This window comes from Salminus brasiliensis, chromosome 22 (assembly GCF_030463535.1).
Source record: "Salminus brasiliensis chromosome 22, fSalBra1.hap2, whole genome shotgun sequence".
NCBI classification, from domain to species: Eukaryota; Metazoa; Chordata; class Actinopteri; order Characiformes; family Bryconidae; genus Salminus; species Salminus brasiliensis.
Genome location: NC_132899.1, coordinates 3,792,568 through 3,818,871, shown reverse-complemented (window position 1 = coordinate 3,818,871; position 26,304 = coordinate 3,792,568). Strand labels below are relative to the sequence as shown.

The following is a 26,304-nucleotide window of genomic DNA, read 5'->3' as shown; positions in this document are numbered from 1 at the left end:
GCGGAGCTGCGGAGCTGCTGAGCTGCTGAGCGCTCCACACATATGCGAATGGAGCCTATGTGTGCCTGCAGGTGCGTAATGCTGAAAGTGCACGAAAGAATGACTGGAACGAGTCTCAAGATCTCGGCTGAAATCTCTCAGCCTTCTGCACTGGCGGCCAATGCATTTCCTGTTTTGAGAAAGTTAAAGCGACCTTCCAAATAGTTCTGGTTAAAAAACATGAGCTGCAGAGAATTCCAGGCCGGTGATGGAACTGTAAATGGAAATCCAGGCAGGGAGGGAAAACCCGCAGACAGGCAGACAGGCAGACAGACAGACAGACAGAGGAGAAAGGCAGGACAGCACTGGCCTGGTGTAGACGCCGTTCTTGCGGCAGAAGGAGTTTTTGACGGACAGGCGGCGGTTGTTCAGCTCCAGAGCAGGAAAGCGGCTCTCATCCAGACTGACCATCTCCCCATGGGTCAGAGACTTGCAGTTTGAGTTGTTGCCTGAAGCCAAAACACACAAAGCACACTGGGAAATAAACTCCCTGACCTCATTACCATTCCATTCCATTACGATTCTTTAGTAAACAGTGATTCAGTGGATCACCTCACGATCAATCACAGAATTCCTGATTCCTGTTCCCGAGCTAGGACCCCATCGCATGATGCCCACACACAGCTAGGAGGGTGGCGACTAGCAAGCCCATGAAGCTCCACCACCACATTTTCAACCTGCAGCCACTGGAGTTGTTCAGCTAACTAACTGCTCAGCCAGCTGCCGGAAGGTTGTGGGTTCAAATCCCAGGACTGATTGGGTATCCCTGATTAGTTATGCCCTAGGGTAAGGCTCTTTTGGTTGTTCAAGCCTGTTCTGCTGGTTTGACTGTGCCAATGCTGAGCATGGCCTGTGGTGCAGTGATGCAGTGGAGCGGTGGGCTGAATGCAATCAAATCCTCCTCACAGCAATCTTGTGTATTACGCCTTACCAGAAAAGTAGGGAAGTGATTTCCTTATTTTTTATACGTCAGAAGAAACGCTGGATGAGTAGGTGTCCACAAACTTATGACCATACAGTCTATACAGTGAAGCTATATGGCCGGTGTTTCCGATAAAATGGCCATTGAGCGTCGCTGCAAGGTCAAAGGCACTTTCAGCAGCTGGTGTACCTGAGTCTGATTTCTTGGCGTACTTCTTGCTTTGGCCTCTAATGATGAGGATGAAGACCAGCAGCAAGATGAAGATGAGGCCGACCAGGGCCACCACCACCAGGAACCACCACTCCTCATAGAACGGCGCCACCTTCTGGGCTGGATGTGGAAATAGGACAGAGTACGTTTAAATTACGTTAAAAGACAAAACCTGAAAGGCGCTGAGGCGCTGAGGCCGAATTTCACATTAACCTGAAATAGAAGGAGACGGCTGGCTCGGCGAGCCGTATCCGTAGTCGTTGACTCCGATGACGCGGAAGTCGTAGCTGACCCCCTGCTTCAGGATGTCCATGTTAAAAGAGTATGACGTCACTTCCTTAGGAATGTCTTTGATCAAAATGTCCCACAAGCCTTCATCTGCAACACAGAGGCAAAGCGTACGAGCTCAGTGAGATGAGAAACCTCAGGGCCGACTTCGCGGCAGATCTTCACCTTTCATTCCAGGTAATGAAAAGCCTGGAGAAATCCCACCCCGCCGAGCTCGACATGCCAAATCTTGCACCGTTAGAAGCCTGGCTACCTTTGTCCCACATAATTCATATCCTGAACAAATCACAGACTTTATACGTCTCGTAAATTCGAGCGCACTCTCGGGTCAGGCCAGGGGAGTTTCCTGCTTTTCCACCTGAACTCAGGGAGTGCAGCCAGAGCTGTAATCTTTACTGCTGGCATTTAACATGCATCCACAAGCTCCACAAGCTCCCACAGCAACATCTCATCATCTGCTCATCTGATCCTAGAAACCTTTGGCAAACCCCTTTCACAAGGCTAGCCGATTTCCCCTGTTTTTACCCTGCAAATGAACTGAATTACATCTTTACATCTTTAAAAATAGATTTAAATAGACTTAAATCGAGTCGATTTTATAGCACACTACACGTCCAAATATTTATGGACACCCCTTCTAATGATTGCATTCTGCTACTTTAAGTTGGACCCATTGCTGACAGAGATGTGCAAATGCACACACACAGGCAAAATAGCATTAGCTATTTAATTTAGCAGAACTGATTAGCATTAGCTATTTTTTATTTAGCATTTAGCAGAACTGATTAGCATTAGCTATGTCTATTTAGTGGAGATGATTAGCATTAGCGTTTTTGAATTGCACTACATGTAACAGCCAGAGACTGATCCCCAGAATACAGAAACCCATATTTCCAAGCTTTTACCAGAAGGTCTGGCTTCAATGACGTATCGTGTGATGGGGGCTCGTCCGGGATCGCCGTTAGTCCAGTGAATGGTGAGGGCAGAGCCATAGCGGGAGATGAATGGTTCTCCAGGAGGCCCAGGGGCACCTGCAACATCAAGAGAGGATGTTATATAAAAACGGACTCTCTGACAGCTTGGCTTGGAGCTAGAACCTTTTTCTGGACCCGGGTCCGTTTGCTGCATGGGTTTGGGTCTCTGGTCCTCCTGAAATCGGAGGTCTGGGGTTCGCGTCAAGCTGCTGCACACGTGGAAGCTATCCACTCCTGGCACTGCATGTGGGGTTGTGTGATTGGTTCATTTTGTCATGGGACTGCAGTTCTTTCATAATGAATGAAAAGCCTAGATGCACCTTGGTCCTACTGTTTTGCAAAGAGAGAGAGAGAACACGAGCAGATGTAGGGAGTGGGAGAGTGAGAGAGAGAGAGTGAGAGAGAGAGAGAGAGATTAAGACATACTAACTGACCTTCTCCAGGTCCAGTGGTGATGTTGGCCTCCACCTCCGGCCCGTAGGTGAAGGTTTTGGCGCGGATGCGGAAGTTGTAAGTTACCCCGTCGGCTAAGTCTTTAATTTTCAGCCACAGGGGGGCGCTGCCCTTCACATCCACCGTCACTATCTTACTGACTCCTGGGGGGGAGGGGGAGTCAAGACAGTCGGCACAGGCCACAGAGGGTTCTAGACAAACACATTGCTTTTAGTCCAACCGACAACAGCTACAGACGTCACACTCTGCATTCCTTATATTTTTCCTTCCTTCCCTGCTTTACCATCTAACTGCAGCCTGAGTACCAGACTGAAACACCACCATTCATCACCAAACACCACCATTCACCACCAAGCACCACCATACACCATCATTCATCACCAAACACCACCATTCACCACCAAACATCACCATTCACCACCAAACACCACCATTCACCACCAAACATCACCATTCACCACCAAACACCACCATTCACCACCAAACACCACCATACACCATCATTCATCACAAACACCACCATTCACCACCAAACACCACCATTCACCACCAAACACCACCAAACATCACCATTCATCACCAAACACCACCATTCACCACCAAACACCACCATACACCATCATTCATCACCAAACACCACCATTCACCACCAAACACCACCATTCATCACCAAACACCACCATTCACCACCAAACATCACCATTCACCACCAAACACCACCATACACCACCATTCACCACCAAACACCACCATTCACCACCATACACCACCACTCATCACCAAACACCACCATTCACCACCATTCACCACCAAACACCACAATTCATCACCAAACATCACCATTCACCATCATTCATCACCAAACACCACCATTCACCACCAAACACCACCATTCATCACCAAACATCACCATTCACCATCATTCATCACCAAACACCACCATACACCATCATTCATCACCAAACACCACCATTCACCACCATTCACCATCATTCATCACCAAACATCACCATTCACCATCATTCATCACCAAACACCACCATACACCATCATTCATCACCAAACACCACCATTCACCACCAAACACCACCAAACATCACCATTTACCACCAAACACCACCATTCACCACCAAACACCACCATTCATCACCAAACATCACCATTCATCACAAAACACCACCATACACCATCATTCATCACCAAACACCACCATTGACCACCATACACCATCATTCATCACCAAACACCACCATTGACCACCATACACCATCATGCACCACAGTGCTCCACAAACACCATCATTCACCACCTTACACCACCGTTCTCCACCAAAAACCACCATTCACTTCCAAATACCATCGCTCTCTAACAAACACTATCATTCTTCACCAAACATCATCACCATTCACCACCACACAATGATTCACCTCCAAATACTATCATTTTTCACCAAACACCATCATTCACCACCCAACCTCACCATTCTTCACCACCCTTCTCCACCAAACACCACCATTCTCCACCAAACATTATCATTTTACACGTTACACTGTCATTCACCACGTCATACACCACATTCCCCACCAAACACCACAGCTCTCCACCAAACACCATCAATCTCCACCAAACACCATCAATCTCTAACAAACACTATCATTCACCACCAAACATCACCATTCTTCACCACAGCTGTCCACCAAACACCACCATTCACCACCTTACACCACCATTCTCAAACTTACACCACCATTCTCCACCAAACATCACCATTTTCACTGGCATTATTTTCCACCCAACACCATCATTCACTTCCAAACACCACCCTAAAAATACCGGACTTGGATTTAGAAGGTTCCAGTAGAAGAACAGCTAATCCAAATGAACCAGTATGAATCACCCATCAGTCAAACACCGGTATATCTTTGTTGCTAATGGTGTGATATCTGTCTAATCTCTGAGCTTGTTGGTGAGTGTTGGAGATTGTCAGAAGCTCTCGAAAGGTACTGACCATCAACGGGGGTGCAGGGCTCATAGACAAGGCGATAACCCTCGAGGATGCCATTGGGGAACACTGGCTCACCCCAGGAAACATTCACAGATGTGGTGGTGAGTTCGCTAAAGTGGATAAAGCTTGGAGCACTGGGAGCTGAAAGAGAGAGAGAGAGGTTTACTGTACTACATCAGAATGAGGGACACATAAGACTATACCAAGTAGTCTAGAGTTCGAGGAGTCAAAAAGCTCCTACATTACTCCCATATTGCAGGTCTGCCATCGCTCCTGCGCCAGCAGAAGGTAAGTGAGTTCCACACAAATCATTTTTTCCATTGAAACACTCTCACTTTCCAGAAATTCATGGAAAGCTGTTTTCAGGCCAGCAATTACATAACTGTCATCCTAGAACTTGAGGAAAGAATGGAATTATGATCTTTTGAATTATTATGAACCTTTTCTGCACAAATTACCCTGCAAAAGTGCAATTTTAATATGTGAAATCATCTTAAATCTCGTCCAAATACCTAATGTTTCTCATTTTGAGACTGATGCAACAAAATAGTAAGATTGAATAGTAAGATTTAGACATTTGTACAGCTTTTAAGATCTTTTGGAATTGTTTTCTCTGGTTATCTCTGGTTAATTTGCTTGTTTTAAGCATTTATTCCTAAAATAAACAAAATAAAATGAGGAGGTATGCAGATATTTTTGAAAAAGTAGATTCTTCGTCCAAACAAGAACTCAAAAACTTGCCCTTAAACACTTGAATGACCATTCCAGCACAGCAGCAGGAGCTAACATCTCAAAAAGTTTGATTCCTTAAGTCTTTAAGTCAAATATGATGCAGCATAACGGCCAAAACAGACCTAAATACAGCGCAAAGCTGAAGCACATTTTCTCATAGAGATTCTCTCAGTGTGTTCAAACAGCAGGTCTTCATTACTTGATCCTAAACAGACTGAAAACTGAAAGCTTTATTACCAAAAATGTGGAAAAAAAATGTTGTCATGACAACAGTGCTGTCTCTGAATAACCCACACACTCCTGATGAGGCACAGAATTGGATTTGTTGTAGCTTTTAAAGAATGCTGATATCATGATGAACTACCACATGGTTGTTGTTCTCAAAACTCTCCACCCCCGAGAGCGTTTTCAAAACTCTACAGCTTCATGCTACATTAAAAAGAAAACATCCAGATAAATGTGGGCGGGGCCTGACATTTTGAAGGTTGTGTATTGTCCACCAGGCAAGAGATTTGCAACAGCAGACTGTTTACCGGCTTGCTGAGTGCGCCCCCTGGTGGGGGCACTGCGGGGGCCATCTCCAGCTGCATTAAAGGGGGCGACGCTGATCATGTAGGTGGTGTAGCCCGTCAGGTTCTTCAGCTTGACCCCTCCTTCAGGCAGGAAAAGGGTCCGCAGCTTCTCCGTCTCGTTCTTGCGCTGGTACTCCCAGAAATAAATCTACCAAAGCAACAAAACCATCATCAATAACATTAGAAACAGAAACACTGCAGGATAAACATCTTCAAAATGGCAAAGCTCACCTTATAGCCCTGTATGTCCCCGTTCTGGGTGTCCAGCGGAGGTGGGTCCCACGTGATATCCAGCTGTGTGGCAGTGGACGATTGGATGGCCACGTTTTGGGGTGGGGCAGTTGGCACTGTGAAAAGTGATGGATGGTGTTGTTGTTGACTGTGGTGAAGAGATCAGTTCAGGGGCTTCTGAAGGCTTTAGCAATCTCGGCTCTGAGTGTGTGACCCTCAGACAGTGTAAATACCCTGACATGCCTTGGTCAGATACTATGTCAGACGTCTTATTACCTCATTATGACCTCACCCAGCTGAGCTGAGAAAACAGCATGGGTATGAGGTGGCTGGAGCAGGTGCTGATTTCTCCCATTCTAACGTAAATAAGTAAAACACTAGAGGGCGCTCCAGAGAGGGTTCTCAATTCAACTTTCCGATTCCTTGCCAGGGTTTGCTATGAGGTGTTATTATAATTAATTAATTATATGATCATGGTGCAAATTTTTAGGGGGGGGGGGTCCTGCATGGTCCAGGACCTCCAAATTAACCCTCAGAATCCAAATTCTCAACAACACTTATCAATCAAATAGACTCACCTGCTTCTCCCACGAACACCTCCTGTGGCGAGCTGGTTGGTCCCTCCCCCACGGCGTTGTACACACTCATTCTGATTTCATAGCGCTTGTGTTTGCACAGATCTACAAAATGCACAAACACACACAAACACAGCGTTTATCAAGCATTGGTCAAGTTGGTCAACATGGTTGGTGTGGTGCAACAGATAACACCACTCCTGCCAGTGAGCTACCACATCATGTGGGAGACTGGGGTTCGATTCCCAGTCTGGGTGACTATGCTGTGCTACACCAAGACTCCTAACACTACATTGGTCCTCCTCTGTAATACGAGTAACCTTGTAAGTCGCTCTGGATAAGAGCATCAGCTAAATGCTGCAAATGTAAATGTAACTTCTCCTGTTCCTATAGCAACGCCTCCTTACGAATTTCTAATGAGTGCACACAGCTTGTCTAGCCCCTGTAGAGAAGTGCTGCCAATAGAATAGGACTCCCTGCAGCAGATAAATAAACATAAGCATATTGGCATCATGCTGCCTAATGCCAGGCGTGGGCTAGAGGGGTCTATAAAGCCCCCCAGCAGCATTGAGCTGTGGAGCAGTGGAAGAACTGTGTTCTCTGGAATGATGGTGGTGGAGCTCCATCCAGTACTTTTGGGGAGTTGGGCATGAGGTGGGATGGTGATCCTCCATCTAACATCTTGACCTAATGATTTTGTATCTGAATCCAACCAAATCCTCACAGCAATTCTCTTCCAAAATCTAGCTTTCTCAGTGGCCCACACCTACAGGGGTCCCAGTCCCGGTCCTCCTAATGGCCAGTCCATCCCTAATTGTTCATTAACAGCATCAAGTCCTTTAAAAATGACTCTTTAACAGAAAGTTTTGTCCAAAACCTCTACTTACTGTCCAGCTCGTATTGGGAGAGTGAGGGGTCACTGAGGTTGCGGATACTGTACGGAGCTAAGAATGAGAGAGAGAGAGAGAGAGAGAGAGAGAACGAGAGGCAAGGCAAGGCAGGTTTACTTGGATAGCACCTTTTATTCACAGCAGCAAAATAAAAATATGGGTAATATTCCCAGAGCTGCACGATATATCAGAGCAGCATCGTCATCGTAGTGTGTACATGCAAAAAAGTCAAGTTGAGGATTAATTGGCTTCATACAAAAGGAAAAATTGTGCTGTTCTCATATATTATCATTTATTTTAGTGTGATCTTCCACTATTATTATGTATATACTTCCATTATTAATATCACAACATGCTGGATCTCTGACTTCTGGATTAATCTGGTGAATTTTTAATATATAACGCAGAACAGAATCTCACAATGTCCGTTTTCCCCCCCACAATATCATGCAGCTCTAATTAGTACGGTCCTGGACCGACCTCCTCATAAAGGGATTTTGCAAGAATAGTTAATAATTAAAAGAAAGATTAAAAATAAAAACAAATTCTAAGAAAATATGATTGCAATGTTACTCAAGTCCCTTCCCGCTCCCAAAGTGAGGAAGAGCACTAAAAGTGACCGCTGTCACCCGCTGGATAGCAGTCGTAGCTGTACAGGATTTTACTATAGAGAGAGAGACCAGCCATTCATCATTATACGTGAGTAACAGCTTCTCTGTGTAAAGGCATGTCTGGCAGAGGTTTTAATTATTATTATTTTTTTTTTCAAGAATTTTGATGATGGCAAAATTATAAATCTCAACCCTGATAGATTAGCATTAGATAAGATATGATTAAAGGTGTAGTGTGACAAAGTGAAGGTGAGGGGGAGCAACGTCCTCTACTAGATTCTGCTGATCCGGCGGCTATGTAGATCCATAAGCTAAAATAAATACATAAATAAATAAATTAATTAATAATAATAATAATTTAAAATATATATTTTGCAAAAAATTCCCAGTTCAGCCCTGCCATTTAACCCACCTGTTCGTAGCTCCCCCTAGCACCGACACTAGGAGGGTAAGGACTTAACACATGCCTCCTCCGATACATGCAAAGCCAGCCACCGCCTCTTTTCTAACTTGCCAGGCAGCCGACACGCTCTGAGGACTGCGCTGGGTCCCTAGCTCCACTGCACCAGCCAACAGACGCCTGTGCCAGTCATCGCTTTAAGAGTGATGAGGAGAGAGAGCGCCATCTACCCACCCGGAGAGAGCAAGGCCAATTGTGCTCTCTCAGGCTCCAGGTTCTGATGGCAAAGCAGCATGGCTGGGGATTTGAACTTGCGACCCCCATGTGCATTAGAGGGGTCGCTGAGCCACTCGGGGCCCTCTCCCAGTATACTGTATTTACTAAGGACATGAGATATGTAGAGCAGAATAAAGGAAAGGAAGGGTCAGTAAAGTATTCGGACAGAGTGGCAGATGCGCCTGAGCCTCCTATGGGTGTCTGTGTTGTCTTTAGAATAGATTATCTCTATATTCACATTCAGGTAAATCACTGGTGTGTGTGTATATGTGTGTGTGTGTGTGTGTGTGTGTGTGTGTGTGTGTGTATATGTGTGTACAGGTACTCACAGGTGAGTTCAGCCCAGCTGGTGGATGGGCTGTTGATAGGCTGGACGCTGAAGCTGCGTAACCGGTCATACAGCAGCTCTCGGTACCGGACACGGAAACCCAGAGGAATTCCGTTAATCCTCTCCTCTGCTGGAGCCTGGATCACACACACACACACACACATATTCAGCATCATAAACCTACAAATATATATATATATCACACACACACACTATATGGACAAAAGTATTGGGACACCTGCTCAAGGCTATTAAAAAGAGTTTATTCTGCTTTTGTTTGAGTACCTGTCTCTACTGTCCATCACCCCATTTCATAATCCCCAAATCCTCAACTCATTCCAAAAGTACTGGATGGAGCTCCACCACCATCAACCCAGAGAACACAGTTCTTCCGCTAGATTCCTATTCTATTGGCAATACTTCTCTACAGCTGGCAATGCTAAATGCATTCATTATAAGTGGTGTCCACAAACATTTGGACATATAGTGTACATCACACTGAAAACAGACCTCTGGCACATGTACAAACACTCAGTGTTCACATTATAATACCTGACGATCTTTATAAACACGGTCAGTGGTGGCTCAGTGGTTAGAGCGCCGGGATATCGATAACAGGGTTGTGGGTTTGATTCCCAGCTGCCACTGTTGGGCCCTTGAGCAAGGCCCTTTACCCTCTCTGCTTCCCGGGCGCTGGAGTTGGCTGCCCACCGCTCTGGGTGTGTGTGTGTGTGTACTCACTGCCCCTAACACATGTGTGTACAGTGTACAGTGACAAATACGTGCACCTTTACCCTTTACCTAATTATAAAGACCATCAGTTACTAAAGCAGAGGCGGGAACAATACAGTCAGCTGACCTGCCAGCGAATCAGAACAGAGGTGGTGGTGTGTGGCGTGACAGAGAGGATGACGGGAGATTCATCTGGAGCTGGAGAGAGAGAGAGAGAGAGAGAGAGAGAGAGAGAGAGCCAAAAGAGAGATTTAGCCATACATATATATATATATCTTTCCATCTATCCATGCATCTGTCCGTCCATCTATCCATCCATCAATCTTTCTTTCCCTCCATCTGTCCATCCATCCACCCACCCATCCATCAGTACGTCCGACCATCCTTCCATCCATCCATCCATCCATCCATCTGTCCATTCGACCATTCTTCCATCTATCCATCCATCTATCCATCCATCAATCTTTCTTTCCATCCATTCATCTTTCCCTCCATCTGTCCATCCATCCATCCACCCATCCATCAGTACGTCCGACCATCCTTCCATCCATCCATCCATCCATCCATCTGTCCATTCGACCATTCTTCCATCTATCCATCCATCTTTTCATCCATCCATCTATCCATCCACCCATCCATCAGTCTGTCCATTCATACATCCATCCATCCGTCCATCCATCCATCAGTCTGTCTGACCATCCATCCATCCATCAATCCATCTTTCCTTCCATCTGTCCATCCATCCATCAATCCATCTTTCCTTCCATCTGTCCATCCATCCATCTATCCATCCACCCATCCATCAGTCTGTCTGACCATCCATCCATCCATCAATCCATCTTTCCTTCCATCCGTCCATCCATCCATCTATTCATCCATCCATACATGCATCTTACCATCCATCTGTCTGTCCATTCATACATCCATCCATCCGTCCATCCATCTTTCCATCCATCTATTCATCCATGCATCTTTCTTTCCTTCCATCCATCTTTCCATCCATTCATCACTGCCGTGCAAAAATCTCCAAATTCTTTACTTTACAGGAGAAGGAAAACACCTTATGGACTTTTAATGAAAGTATGTATAGTGACCTATAACTTATTATATTCACAACATTAATCATAGACATATATCCATATTCCTTATATTCATAGTGTTGCATGTTATAAGTTTTGCACAATGCTGCTATCTGCACTGCCTATTCACTGCACTGTACTCAGTCTCCAGGATAAAGCTGAATGTGTGTGAATCTATCTAGCACACAGTGAGTTTCTGTGCTGAGGAGCTTTTTATCCTGTTACTGAAAGCAGTCAGTCAGTTCTCACCATCCTGCAGGGTGGTTATAGCCTCGCTGTCCTCGCTGTACTCACTGTCCCCAATATCATTGGTGGCCTTCACTCGGAACTGGTAGGAGGTAAAAGGCTTCAGCCTGAAACGCACAAAAAATCTTCTAAACGTTTTAAAGTACAACAAATTTGAAAGAAATGTTAATGTTTACATCAGAATTAAATCAACAACAACAGCAAAAATCACACCAATGAAAATACTGGCTGATAAATTCAGGTTTGCAGTGCAGTTACACCACTCTGACCAACAGGTGGCGTCTTTCAAATCAGTGGATCATTTTCTGAATCAACTGGTTCAGTCGATTCAGAGTCTCCATCACAACCCTTCAGACACATGGGGGTGTGTTAACACGGGTGCTCGGATAGCCAATCAGAATGGAGCTGACAAAATCAGGACCGCTGTGGCAGCTTATAGAGAATTTAGAGAAGTGTGGGCGGAGCCTCTGAGGCTGAGACTACGGCTGTGTCCCACACTGCACACTACCACGCTAAACAGTGTGTAAAATAGTGCTGAATAACTGGTTAAATCTGGAAGGTGTGTCAGAGCAGTGAAAACATTATCTGCAGTTATCTAGAACCAGAACATAGAACCACCTGAGGTGATTTTTTTCTCCTAATAAGAGTCACATTTAGGTGTGTAACAATAATGACCCAAAAAAGAGGGTTCTTTGAGCCAAGCCATACACTCCGAAAAAATGTGTCCCTCAAAGGTTCTATGTATCCATACGGAACCAATACATTGTAACTCAAAAGAACCATTTAATTGCTTACACGGTTCTTAGCCTGGTAGAACTGCTCATTTCTATGGTTTAAAGGTTCTTGTGGACGGAGCCATTTAAGACATAGAACACTTTTTGCTCAGAGTAAAGAAGAACCTTATGGTTCCCAAAAAATGTGATGGTTCTACTATTGATGCAAATTAGAAGAACCACATTTGCTCTGAGTGAAGAAGAACCTCTAAGTGAGTGAAGAACCTTCTAAAGGTTTTAAAAACTTGCACATCATCTAGAACTTCTACACCAATTCAAGGGTTCTTCCAAGAACCTTTACACTATGTTCTTCTGACATACATCATTTACAACAAAGGTTCTCTAAGGTTTAGGGAACCGAAAGGTTCTTTGTTCATGGTACTGTGTAGTTTTTGAGACCTGGCTGTGAAAATGCAACACCTGTCCACGATGTACGACGTGGAGTCGTGATTGACGGACGCTGAGTGGACGGTCCAGTTCCGGCTGGGAAGTTCTCGGACCTGCACCGTGTAATAGCGAACTGGAGAGAGGCCATCGCTGCCGGGTTCCCATGCCAACAGTACGCTACGGGCTTGCACACTCTCTTGTGGCACTGTGGGACGACTGGTGGGCTGGGGTCGCGCTGGTGGTCAAAGTGACACACACACACACACACACACAGACACACACACACACACACACACACACACACACAGACACACACACACACAGAAAAAGCTTATAAAAAGTCCACCTACAAAATGCCATTTAACTCTAATGAGAGACTGTAGCTCCTCCTCCTCAGTGTATATCACAATACCTACATTTAGAGCGTTATTAATATTCACCCTAATGAGAGGCTGTAGCTCCGCCTCCTCAGTGTATATCACAATACCTACATTTAGAGCGTTATTAATTATTATTCACCCTAATGAGAGACTGTAGCTCCGCCTCCTCAGTGTATATCACAATACCTACATTTAGAGCGTTATTAATATTCACCCTAATGAGAGACTGTAGCTCCGCCTCCTCAGTGTATATCACAATACCTACATTTAGAGCGTTATTAATATTCACCCTAATGAGAGACTGTAGCTCCGCCTCCTCAGTGTATATCACAATACCTACATTTAGAGCGTTATTAATTATTATTCACCCTAATGAGAGACTGTAGCCCTGCCTCCTCAGTGAATATCACAATACCTACATTTAGAGCGTTATTAATTATTATTCACCCTAATAAGAGACTGTAGCTCCGCCTCCTCAGTGTATATCACAATACCTACATTTAGAGCGTTATTAATTATTATTTACCCTAATGAGAGACTGTAGCTCCGCCTCCTCAGTGTATATCACAATACCTCCATTTAGAGCGTTATTAATTATTATTCACCCTAATAAGAGACTGTAGCTCCGCCTCCTCAGTGAATATCACAATACCTACATTTAGAGCGTTATTAATTATTATTCACCCTAATGAGAGACTGTAGCCCCGCCTCCTCAGTGTATATCACAATACCTACATTTAGAGCATTATTAATTATTATTCACCCTAATGAGAGACTGTAGCTCCGCCTCCTCAGTGTATATCACAATACCTACATTTAGAGCATTATTAATTATTATTCACCCTAATGAGAGACTGTAGCTCCGCCTCCTCAGTGTATATCACAATACCTACATTTAGAGCGTTATTAATATTCACCCTAATGAGAGACTGTAGCCCCGCCTCCTCAGTGTATATCACAATACCTACATTTAGAGCATTATTAATTATTATTCACCCTAATGAGAGACTGTAGCTCCGCCTCCTCAGTGTATATCACAATACCTACATTTATGTTTCTAATAAAATTAAATATGAATGCAGATTGAGGCTGTTGCCATAGGTTACCTCTCTTCTCTGTGGTGACCACCAGGGCTTCGGCCGCCTCCCCCCAGCCCTTACGTGTCTGAGCTGTAATGCGGAACACGTAGACGGACTCCGGCTTCAGTGCGGTAACCGTGTACTGCCGAGCGCTCGGGTTCAACACGTCCACCGTCGCCGTGTTGCTGTTGGTGGAGTTGAGCCGATACGTGATCTGATAGGCTGCAGGGGGGGTGCATCAGAAACACCAGTGAATTATTAGACTGTTTAATTAGTAGCACATAACATACACTACATGTCCAAATGTTTGTGGACACCCCTTCTAATGAATTAATTCAGCTACTTTAAGTTGCAACCAGAGATGTGCAAATGCACAAACACACAGCTTGTCTAGTCCCTGTAGAGAAGTACTGCCAATAGAATAGGACTCCAATTGTGAACCTATTAGCTCCATGCTGCCTAACGCCAGGCGTGGGCTTGAGGGGTATAAAGCCCCCCAGCAGGATTGAGCTGTGGAGGAACTGTATTCTCTGGAATGATGGATGGTGCTTTGGGATGAGTTAGGGATGGCTATTAAATACAACCAAATCCTCACAGCAATGCTTTAGCCAAAGTCTAGTAGAGAGCCAGTAGAAACAATGTGTAGGCGTCCCAATACTTTTGTCTGAGGGACTAAGGAAACATTACACACACACACACACTGACTAACCGAGAATGATTCCATTGGGCTGAGATGGCGACTGCCAGATGAGTCTAACAGAGGTGGTCCGGACCTCCGGGAACAGAATACCAACTGGAGGTCCAGGCACTAGGAGAGACAGGCAGAGAGACAGGATTTCAGCTTATCCGAGCAGACTCTCCGTATGCTGTGCAGAGGGGGCCGACTCCTCCATGCCTACCATCATCAAGGGTGCGCTCGAGGATGGGAGGGGAGCTGGGGCGGCCATCTCCGATTCGCGTGAAGGCCAGCACCTGGATCTCATACAGAACGTACTTCCCCAAACCCGTCAGCTGAACACTGTGGGTGGAGTTTCCCTCCACCGTCCAAAACTGCAGAGGGGAGTCCGAGTCCTTCTCCTTATAGACCACCTGAGAGAGAGAGAGGGCGAGAGATGAGGTCTAAGACCAGGCTTTGTTGGATGCACTTTAACTTGCCCCCATTGCTGACACAGATGTGCAAATGCACAACACACACACAGCTTGTCTAGTCCCTGTACAGAAGTACTGCCAATAGAATAGGACCAGGCATGCCAGGCATGGGGGTAGAGGGGCACTGAGCTGTGGAGCAGTGGAAGAACTGTGTTCTCTGGAATGATGGACGGTGCTCCATCTAATACTCTTGGGATTAGTTAGGGATAAGGTATGGTAAGACAAGAGCTCTTGTTGCTGAATGCAATCAAATCCTCACAGCAATGCTCCTCCAACATCTAGCAGAAAGCCTAGAGACGGTTACTCCAACAAATGAAGGAGATACTCTTTTTAATGCTCTGGTTTCAGACGAAATGATGAATGAGCAGGTGTCCCAATACTTTTGTCCAAACAGTTTACAGTTATTTACTATTTATTGTTTAGATCAATTCATATTTCTGGTTATTCTCGATTCTGAGATGTTTCTTCCAGCGCCGCTGACCTTATAGCCGAGGATGAGGCCGTTTCTGTCCGGCTCTGGGACCTCAAACCAGCGCACTAGGATACTGCTGGAGGTCGTGGCGAAGGCAGAGACGTTAGTGGGTCCACAAGAGGGAACTGTGTGAAAGAGAGAGAGAGAGAGAGAGAGAGAGAGAGAGAGAGAGAGAGAGATATTAATCACAGGATTTTGAAGTCCAGATTGTCCATGCAGTCCATTATTCCTTGGATTGCTGTGTGTGTGTGTGTGTGTGTGTGTGTGTGTGTGTGTGTGTGTGTGTGTGTGTGGAATTCCTTGCTATTGTGAGCTGAGAGAGCAGGAATTTGCTGGGCTACATAAAAAAAATGCTCGAGTTTTCCACACACACACTCCATCTGTTCCCAATTTCCTCTCTCTCACTCTCATATACACACCCCCTCATACACACACACTCTACCCTCCATGCCTCTGCTGAAATGTGGAAAGCAGGCTGGTGTGAGAGAGTTAAAGATTTTACTCCCCCATTAAACTCCATTAAGGCCCCCCAAACTCATTACAGCAGGAAGTACCGCAGCCACGCGCCCGGGCTATCAGTTAAAGATGCTCACATTATTCAACACTGAGAAAGACTTTGGGGGGGGGGGGCTGTTATGCTGTATGTGTACATGTCTATTACATAACTATATAAATGTAATTGTGTAAACAATTACCTGATTACCTTCTGAGTTACATTTATACACAATTACTCTTCTGCAAAGGGAGGTTTCAGGCTGCCCTACTTTTATTATCTCCCCTAAATCCCCTTCCTAAATGTAGCTACCCTACTTTTATACCTACTTACCCCTTCCTAAATCTAACTACCCCACTCTTACATCTACTTACCCCTTCCTAATTCTAGCTACCTCACTCTTACATCCATTTACCCCTTCCTAAATCTAGCTACCCCACTCTTACATCTACTTACCCCTTCCTAATTCTAGCTACCTCACTCTTACATCCATTTACCCCTTCCTAAATCTAGCTACCCCACTCTTACATCCACTTACCCCTTCCTAAATCTAGCTACCCTACTCTTACATCCACTTACCCCTTCCTAAATCTAGCTACCCCACTCTTACATCCATTTACCCCTTCCTAAATCTAGCTACCCTACTCTTACATCCATTTACCCCTTCCTAAATCTAACTACCCCACTCTTACATCAATTTACCCCTTCCTAAATCTAGCTACCCCACTCTTACATCCATTTACCCCTTCCTAAATCTAACTACCCCACTCTTACATCAATTTACCCCTTCCTAAATCTAGCTACCCCACTCTTACATCCACTTACCCCTTCCTAAATCTAGATACCCTACTCTTACATCCATTTACCCCTTCCTAAATCTAGCTACCCCACTCTTACATCCACTTCCCCCTTCCTAAATCTAGCTACCCTTCTTTAATACCTACTTCCCCCTTCCTAAATATAATTACCCCACTCCTACATCCACTTCCCCCTTCCTAAATCTAGCAACCCTACTCTTACATCCACTTACCCCATTCCTACATCTAGTTACGTACTTCTACACCTAATTACCCTTAGTTTCTCTACTCCTACATCTACCCCAGTTACCCCATGTCTACATCTAATTACCCATATTTCCCCAATTTCTATATCTACAAATCACACATCTATAAACCCTACTCCCACAACTTGTTACCCTATTACAACATCTAGTTACCATATTAGTTACCATACTGCATCTAATTACCCCATTCCTACATGTGGTTACCCAATTTTTACATGTAGTTACCCTTAGTTACCCCATTACTATTTCTAGTTAACATATTTCTATGGCTGTGATTTCACTCTTACCCCATTTCGTCCCACTTTTACTAGTTACTCCATTTCACCCACATCAACTCAACTTCTGGATCCAGTTACTCTACTGTACTTTACCTCATTCCTACTCACTCCTAACCGCAGTCACATTACGCATACCCCTGTTACGCTAAACTTACCCCATTAAATCCTCTCTTACACCAGTTACCCCACTCCTTTTCCTGTTTCCACTACTGTCCCACTCCTACCTTAGTTACCTACCCCTGTTACACCAGTCCCACCTGTCACGCCACAGCTAATCTCTGATCTCTTACCGGACTCCCTGGTGCGTCCCCGTACGGGCTGGCTCCACGGCCCAACTCCAATGCCATTGATGGCCTGAACTTTGACCTCATACTCTGTCCACTCCTCCAGGTCCTCTATTGTGAACTCCCTCTCCAGGCGGTCAGGGATTACATGGATTAGGGCTTTGGCCTGGGGGCCGGTCCGGCTATATTGAATCCTGTAGCCCACTGACTCTGGATTACCATTATATTCCCATTCTGGCAGGGGCTGGACACACACCAGGAGACATGCTTATATAACTTGCACAAGCCCATAATAATAATAATAATAATAATAATATAAAAACAATAACAATAAAAAAATTATATATATCAAAATATGCCATTGCATACCACCCATCGAAGCCACAGGCTGGTCTCGCTGGCTGTGCGCAGGGTCACATTGACTGGGGCCATGTCAGGTGGAGCCTGCAAGGTTTGGATCTTTCGAGAAGGTTGGCTGGGAGGACTGGTGCCCACGATGTTCACCTGTCGCATACGAAACCTGCAAAAGACACCGCAGACATTAACCATCAGGAGAAGACTGACGGGGGCTCATAGAGATGAGACGGTGAGACGTGGTAAATATAGAACCTGTTGGGACTGTAGTAAAGATGGGTACCTATAGAAGGTATAGTAGATGTACTAAATGTGTGGTCTATGTACCCTGTATAATGTATGAAAGTTCTAGCGAATGATTAGAGCCTGTAGACGGTGTGATGTGTGATGTGAGTTGCAATAAGGGTGTGGCAGGTAAAGAATATGTAGGGACTATAGTAGAGGCATGGTATTTTAAGAAGGTAAAAGAAAGTAAAGTATTGTATCAGTGCAAGTGTTGAAGTTGTGGTCATGATGTAGCTATTGTAGTAAAGGTGTAGTATATATATAGAAGTGTTTGGTATTTGTAGAATGTATAGGTGATGTATTAAATGTGTGTTACCTATAGACTGTTCAACAGATGTCTTAAAAGGTGGTACCTATAGAATGTATAGGAGCTTTGCATTCAATGTGTGGCATCTGCAGAATGTATAGGGGTGGTATTTAAGGTGTGGTACCTATAGAATGTATAAGGGTTGTATTAAAGGTGTGGTACTTATTGACCTGTATAGGAGTTGTGTATTCAAGGTGTGGCATCTGTAGAATGTATAGGGGTATACAGTATGCAGTAAAGGTGTGGTATTTGTAGTATGTATAGGGGTTGTACTAAAGATGTGATATGTACAGAAGAGGTTGTATTAAAGGTATGGTACCTGTAGTAAAGGTGGGGCACATATAGAAGATGTAGTAAATGTGTGGAATTTGTACCCTCTACAAATGTATGGAATTCTAGAATGCTCTATTCAAGGTGTGGCGTCTGTAGAATGTATAGGGGTGGTATTAAAGGTATAGTACCTGTAGAATGTATAGGGGGTGCATTAAAGGTGTGGTACCTATAGAATGTTTAGGAGTTGTGTATTCAAGGTGTGACATCTGTAGAATGTATAGAGGGTGTATTAAAGGTGTAGTACCTGTAGGATATATAGGAGTTGCATTAAAGGTGTGGTACCTATATAATCTAAAGGAGTTGTGTATTCAAGGTGTGACATCTGTAAAATGTATAGGGGGTGTATTAAAGATGTGGTACCTATAGAATATATAGGGGTGTATTATAGGTTTGGTACCTATAAAATGTATAGGGATTGTGTATTCAAGGTGTGGTACATATATTATATATAGGAGTTGTGTATGCAAGGTGTGACATCTGTAGAATGTATAGGGGTTGTATTAAAGATGTGGTACCTATATAATGTATAGGGGTGTATTAAAGGTGTGGTACCTATACAATATATAGGAGTTGTGTATTCAAGGTGTGACATCTGTAGAATGTATAGGGGCGTATTAAAGGTGTGGTAAATATAGAATGTGAGGAGTTGTGTATTCAAGGTACGACATCTATAGAATGTATAGGGGGTGTATTAAAGATGTGGTACCTATAGAATGTATAGGGGTGTAATATAGGTTTGGTACCTATATAATGTATAGGAATTGTGTATTCAAGGTGTGGTACATATATTATGTATAGGTGTTGTGTATGCAAGGTGTGATGTCTGTAGAATGTATAGGGGTTGTATTAAAGATGTGGTACCTATACAATATATAGAAGTTGTGTATTTTAGGTGTGACCTCTGTAGAATGTATAGGGGGTCTATTAAAGGTGTGGTACATATAGAATGTAAGGAGTTGTGTATTCAAGGTACTACATCTGTAGAATGTATAGGGGGTGTATTAAAGATGTGGTACCTATAGAATGTATAGGGGTGTATTATAGGTTTGGTACCTATATAATGTATAGGAATTGTGTATTCAAGGTGTGGTACATATATTATGTATAGGAGTTGTGTATGCAAGGTGTGACATCTGTAGAATGTATAGGGGTTGTATTAAAGATGTGGTACCTATATAATGTATAGGGGTGTATTAAAGGTTTGGTACCTATATAATGTATAGGAATTGTGTATTCAAGGTGTGGTACATATATTATGTATAGAAGTTGTGTATGCAAGGTGTGACATCTGTAGAATGTATAGGGGTTGTATTAAAGATGTGGTACCTATATAATGTATAGGGGTGCATTAAAGGTTTGGTACCTATAGAATATATAGAAGTTGTGTATTCAAGGTGTGACCTCTGTAGAATGTATAGGGGGTCTATTAAAGGTGTGGTACCTGTAGAATATATAGGGGTTGCATTAAAGGTGTGGTACATATATAATGTATAAGAGTTGTGTATTCAAGGTGTGATATCAGTAGAATGTATAGGGGCTGCACTAAAGGTGTAGTGTTTCGAAGGTCTGTTAAAGATGCAGGGCATGCAGTAACAGTGTGGTACCTGCAGAATGCATAAGGGTTGTAGTAAAACTGTGGTACCTGTAGAAGGTGTACGGGTTTAGAGCTGGCACTTCCAGCGAGCGGGCATCAGGTTCGTTGGCCAGCTGGTGAACCATCACCCAGTCCTCATTCTCTCCCACCACACTGATCTGAGAACAGAATGCAGATCAGGAAACATCAGCCCTGTGCTGTCCATCTTTACCAGCCTTCTCTCCATGCTCACCTCGCCTCATGTCTCTGGCCTGGTGCTTTTGCTTTTATTTTGTTTTTAAGCTCCTCCTACGTCCTGCCACTTCTTGCCAGTGTGTGGTCTGTAGCCACGCCCTTTTGTCATTGCCCTCAGGTGTTTCTTATCTAAATTCAGTGTATTGTCATCCCTTTGTTTGTCTTATCCTTCTCTTGGCTTTGTTTAACGCCATCTGTAGATGGTCTTTTGGTACTTAATGGAGTTCTCTGTTGCTTTTGTTTCCTACCATTATCGACTTGTGTCCTGCCCCCTTGGCTCCTCCATGGTTACACACATGTATCAATGTCAATGCAGTAACAGGGCTGACCTGGGATCAGATACAGTCCTCAGGGACCCCAGCCAGCCCAGATTACTGCTTTATCCTAAACACCAAAGTCAGGTAACCGATATTGCTAGAGGACCCCGTTTACACCTGATAAGATTATATCCACATGCGTTTACACTGGACAGTCCAATGCGTCTCCAGTTAGTCCGACCAGCTGATTAAAAAGGTTAGCTAGCTCGCTAGCTTCACCTCATATACGATGGCAAACTCCAAGAATAGCACAGCATCTCCCCAGCGCATAGCTTTCTTGGCAATAACTACGTCCTCTTAGCACAAAACGACGCCTATATCGATGTGCTAGCTTAGCTTAGCAAAAACGAGCTAAACAGCGGGATCGGTGAGCTGGTTGCTCTGTTAACCAGGCAAGCGGGTGGAAAGCATGTGGAAAGGTGTGTTGGAAGTCATGGCCGATTGCCTGAGCATCATCAGACACCGACAAACACAAATTCGGCATCTCGAATTCGACCAGACAGTTCCGGCCTTGTTGCACCAACCCCACATTTGTGCTCGCTCGTGTCCGTCTGGTCGGAGTGCTCCGGCCTCAGAGGTGGAGGACAAAAACAATGCAAAAGGTACTGAAGAAGTGTCACCTTCAGTATGTAGCTTCTTTCAGACTGTGGGGATCTACAGTGGAAGTGCTTTACCAGGGCTCTCTTTCCCAAGAATGAGGCAAAAATGACCTACTAGCATAGTGCTAACTGCATGCCACACCAATTACACGCAATGCCCTCGACACCAGTCAGGGCGAGACCAACACACGCCCGCTCCGACACATGTGCAGCCAGCCACACCTCTTTTTCTGAACTGCCTCCGTCCGATGCGACGTCACCAGGCAACCAACAAACGCTGCATCCCCGGCTCTGACGCACCGGATAGCCGACGCCAGTGACGGCCAGCGCCGCACTAGTGTGATGTGGGGGTTAGTGCCATCTACCCACCCTAGAGAGAGCAAGGCCAATTGGCAAGGCTCTCTCGGGCCCCTCGGGCTGTCGATGGCTAGCAGCTTGATTGGGATACGAACCAGCGAGCCTCCGCGCCATCGTCCGCTGGACCACCCGGGGCCCCTCTAGATGTCCTGAATTCTGTCGTTACTTTTAGAAAGAAGAAGCGAAAGATCATACAGGCACCTGCAATCAGACTGCAATCACACTACAGCACCTGTTTGGCAAGTCAAAATCAGGAAGTATGATTTCTTGGAAAGGATGAGGATTCTCAAAGGGTTTATCTCGCTGAACATCACTGACGTTGAGGAATTTCCCTCTCACACACATCGTCACCCAGTGATACTAACAGCTTCAGGTTCAGTAAGGCATTGTTACAAAAGTACTAATGGACCTGTCCCACCACTTCAAGCTTTGCAAAAGCAATGGTCAAGACCCGTACTGGTCATGGAAGAACATCAGACTAAAAGAGGGACTGAGTAAGGTCATTCAGAGTGGGTTTGGCGTGAACATGAAGAAAAAAGGGTTATGGGACATCATAAAAACCTGGTGTGTAGATGTCCAAATACTTTTGACAACACAGCGTAGCTGTAGGAGGTATAGTCTCAAAAAAAGAGATCTGTCCAGATTTGAGGAGGTTCTCTGGTGGGTTTGGACAGTAAATGTCTATATTTGTGCCGTAGTCATGGCAACTCCTGCCTCCATTCACCACAGCTGTAAACAAATTCGAGATGGTAAGCGATCTGTACCGCGGATTGGGAAAAAAACAACAGGGTGGGAGGAGATAGTAATAAACAAGATGAAATATGAATGATGCATATGAAATAGTTCAACTCTCTTGGAAGTGAGGCTTACCTGTGCCTCCACCTGCCAGCGGGATATGGAGGTTTTTCCATCATAGCCAGGTTTAAACTGCAGAGTAACGGACCGGGGGCCGATGTTGGAGATGGCTAAATTAGTCGGGGGACCAGGAAGCTCTACACAAGATGAGGAAAGGCATGGCAATTACTGACTAATATTTTCCATATATATATATATATATATATATATATATATATATATACCACCACCACCACCAATAGTACCACAAAGCGAGAATATATATATGTGGTATCATTATTTGTATTATTGCATTTTATTTATTTATTATTATTATTATTATTATTATTATTAGATATTCTATATATTATTATTATATTTAACCATGTCTTCCTGACTATGCCAGATCTCAATTTTGCAATTAGAATTGTGGTGCCATCTGGAGGCCAGAAATTGTACTGCGGTGGCGCTCTTTTAAAATCAACACTTCTTTATTATCTGGCACTGCAGCAAACAAAATAAATAAATAAACAAACAAACAAATAAATAAAGATAAACAGACCAAATTTGAGCTTTCTACAGGTTTCTGCTGTTAATTCTGCACCTGAATGTCATGATTTCATTACACAAAGACAAACAGGCCAACCTGCTGGGCTAAAACCTAATAGAACCACCACAGCATATGTGGTGTGTTTGTGTGTGTGTGTGTGTGTGTGTGTGTATAATAACCTGGTGGTACTCCGGATGATATTGTAGACGAACTGAGCTGACCCTGGCCTTTGGAGGTCATTGCTGCCACCTCAATGGTGTAGGTGGTCAGAGCGGTCAGTCCCGTTACTCTGTACTCCAGAGTGACGTTGGGAAGGTAATGCGTGACACGAGTGTTAGTGCGGTTATACTCCTCCCACGAGATACGATAACCTGAAACACACACACACACACACACACACACACACACACACACACACACACTAAATTGACAAAACTCTTGATTTGATTTAGTAATAAAATCTAGACCCAGTCCTGGATTAGTCTTCTGGTAGAACACAGCGTGTGTAGGCCGAATGGATGTGGGCGTACCACAGGGATCAGTTCTGAGGCCTCTTCTTTTTTTAAATATATTTTAATTGTTTTTATTGTTTTATTTACAAAATGCTTTAGAAACTGTAATATTGTAGGGTTTTATGGTCTTAAACTTGTCTTAAATGTTGCCAAAATATAATTTTTTATTATTATATAAACTGTAAGAAAACAAAAGTAAATCATGAAAATGTTTGTCCACACAGATATCGTATTTCCTATTAAATAATAATTTAGTTATAAAATAGCATGCCACATGGTGGTGTATCCTCTAAACTGTACCATAGTAACAGGACTGTTTACCAGGGTAACAGGGAGTAAAAGGAAGTCAAAAACAGGTAAAAAGTAAATCACCGGTGAGAACGCCGTTCTTCTCATTAGGTTCTCTCCAGCTGACTTTCAGAGACGTGTCCAGGATCTCCGTAAAACTCAGGTGACCCACAGCTCCCGGAGCTAGAGAGAGAGAGAGAGAGAGAGAGAGAGAGAGAGATAAATGAATAAATAAATACAAAAAAAAATAATACAATTAAATTAATAATTTTAATAGTCCAAATAGTTGTTTTCACTCAGAGCATTGTAGGATCTTCTCGGCTGTGTTGCAGAACCTTTTTTAGATGTTTTTGCTTGTATCTTTATCTTTAAAGATCCATTGTTCTATAGTTCTATACAGCACTAAACTATTCTACTAACCTGAGCAATATGACCACTGAACAGGCTTTGCTTAGAGTACAGGATCAACCCGATAATCCATAATAGTTCACTGGGTTGTCATGGTTCTATATAGAACGTCTGCCATTGCTTCAGCAGAACTCTTGAAGAACCCACGTTCTGTGTGCACATATCTTCCCTGTAATGGTTTGTGTAAGGTGTCTCCCTTCAGTTCTGGAATCCGGTTTAGTCTAGTCTTTAGGTTTCCCTAGACTGTGTTTTTCAGGCAAGGTCATAGAAAACCCAGGGTTCTAGATAGCACATCGATCGGACAGCACTGCGAGCGTTACCATTAGCTGTGATGGTGCTAAAATAGAAAATGGCTTTAGTAATGAGAATGATTAAAGGTTCTTCATATGCAAGAATAAATGATTGTAAATGGTTCTATTCACCTTTAAAAAAGGTTCTCAGTGAGTCTTTAGTACACCCAATGGTTCTTTCAAGAACTGTGGTGTCTCAAAGAACCATCTGAATGCTTAAATGGCTGGTTGCCCGTTCAAGGGACCTGAATATACAAGGGAAACCTGTAGATGGTTCTTTATAGAAACACTACAGAACCAAAAAGAGTTCCACTATTGATAGAAAGAACCCTTATAGTACTCTATAGAACCTCTTTTGCTTAGAGTGAAGTCTGATCTGGTGAAAGCAAAACTATGGATCATAAAATTATATAAACAGCAAACCCAGATACAATCAATGGCAACTAAATGGTGTAAATGTGTGTGTTTATGTGTGTGTGTGTGTATGTGTGTGTATCTGTGTGTGTGTGTCTCACTGTCTTCATGTGTGTGTATCCTCTTCGCAGGGCTGCGGGGGCCGTCGCCCGGCGTGGTAAAGCACAGCACCGAGGTGTAATACTGGGTGAACTTCTTCAGGCCGCTGATGTAGCCCACATGAACGCTGTCCTGGAAATTCGGACGGACTGTTACCATGGTAACCTCCTCCTCCTGACCCGGCTCCCATGCCAACAGCTGAAGGACACCACACACACACACACACACACAAACACATTAAGTTACAACGCAAGAGCAGGAAAGTTAATGGTGTGATAAATGCCTCTGTTTTCCTTAATAGTCACTGATCAGGCTTTAGAGTCCTGCAGGGGGCAGCAGAGACAAACACTGCAGCTCATCCACACTCATACCAGAACTTATGGAGAAACATCTGATACCACACTGAGAAAACACACACACACACACACACACACACACACACTCGACACCCATAGAAACATTCAACACCACAGATTCAATGAATATTACACTGGATACCATAGAGACACTGGATACCATAGAAACACTGGATACCACAGAGACACTGAATACCACAGAAACCCTGGATACCACAGAGACACTGGATACCACAGAAACCCTGGATACCA

General features: G+C 44.1%; 1 protein-coding gene across 4 annotated transcripts in view; it reads right to left on the bottom strand.

Moving 5' to 3' along the window:
• sdk2b (sidekick cell adhesion molecule 2b) overlaps window positions 1–26,304 on the bottom strand; it is a 411,671-nt gene that overhangs the window by 22,516 nt on the left and 362,851 nt on the right. For 2 of the 4 annotated variants that reach the window (XM_072667047.1, XM_072667049.1), the window contains exons 19-43: window positions 25,699–25,894; window positions 24,570–24,668; window positions 23,865–24,056; window positions 23,172–23,293; window positions 20,843–20,952; window positions 18,291–18,441; window positions 17,928–18,165; window positions 15,813–15,928; window positions 15,082–15,271; window positions 14,892–14,990; window positions 14,210–14,404; window positions 12,757–12,958; window positions 11,567–11,670; window positions 10,366–10,436; window positions 9,508–9,643; window positions 7,889–7,945; window positions 7,005–7,106; window positions 6,427–6,542; window positions 6,157–6,343; window positions 4,895–5,032; window positions 2,868–3,077; window positions 2,365–2,490; window positions 1,385–1,549; window positions 1,151–1,291; window positions 350–488 (exon numbers count right to left, since the gene is read on the bottom strand). In XM_072667047.1, the coding sequence (XP_072523148.1) occupies window positions 350–488; window positions 1,151–1,291; window positions 1,385–1,549; window positions 2,365–2,490; window positions 2,868–3,077; window positions 4,895–5,032; window positions 6,157–6,343; window positions 6,427–6,542; window positions 7,005–7,106; window positions 7,889–7,945; window positions 9,508–9,643; window positions 10,366–10,436; window positions 11,567–11,670; window positions 12,757–12,958; window positions 14,210–14,404; window positions 14,892–14,990; window positions 15,082–15,271; window positions 15,813–15,928; window positions 17,928–18,165; window positions 18,291–18,441; window positions 20,843–20,952; window positions 23,172–23,293; window positions 23,865–24,056; window positions 24,570–24,668; window positions 25,699–25,894 (3,602 nt within the window). The remainder of the gene's footprint in view (window positions 1–349; window positions 489–1,150; window positions 1,292–1,384; window positions 1,550–2,364; window positions 2,491–2,867; window positions 3,078–4,894; window positions 5,033–6,156; window positions 6,344–6,426; window positions 6,543–7,004; window positions 7,107–7,888; window positions 7,946–9,507; window positions 9,644–10,365; window positions 10,437–11,566; window positions 11,671–12,756; window positions 12,959–14,209; window positions 14,405–14,891; window positions 14,991–15,081; window positions 15,272–15,812; window positions 15,929–17,927; window positions 18,166–18,290; window positions 18,442–20,842; window positions 20,953–23,171; window positions 23,294–23,864; window positions 24,057–24,569; window positions 24,669–25,698; window positions 25,895–26,304) is intronic. The other 2 variants (XM_072667048.1, XM_072667050.1) reach the window with 1 other exon arrangement.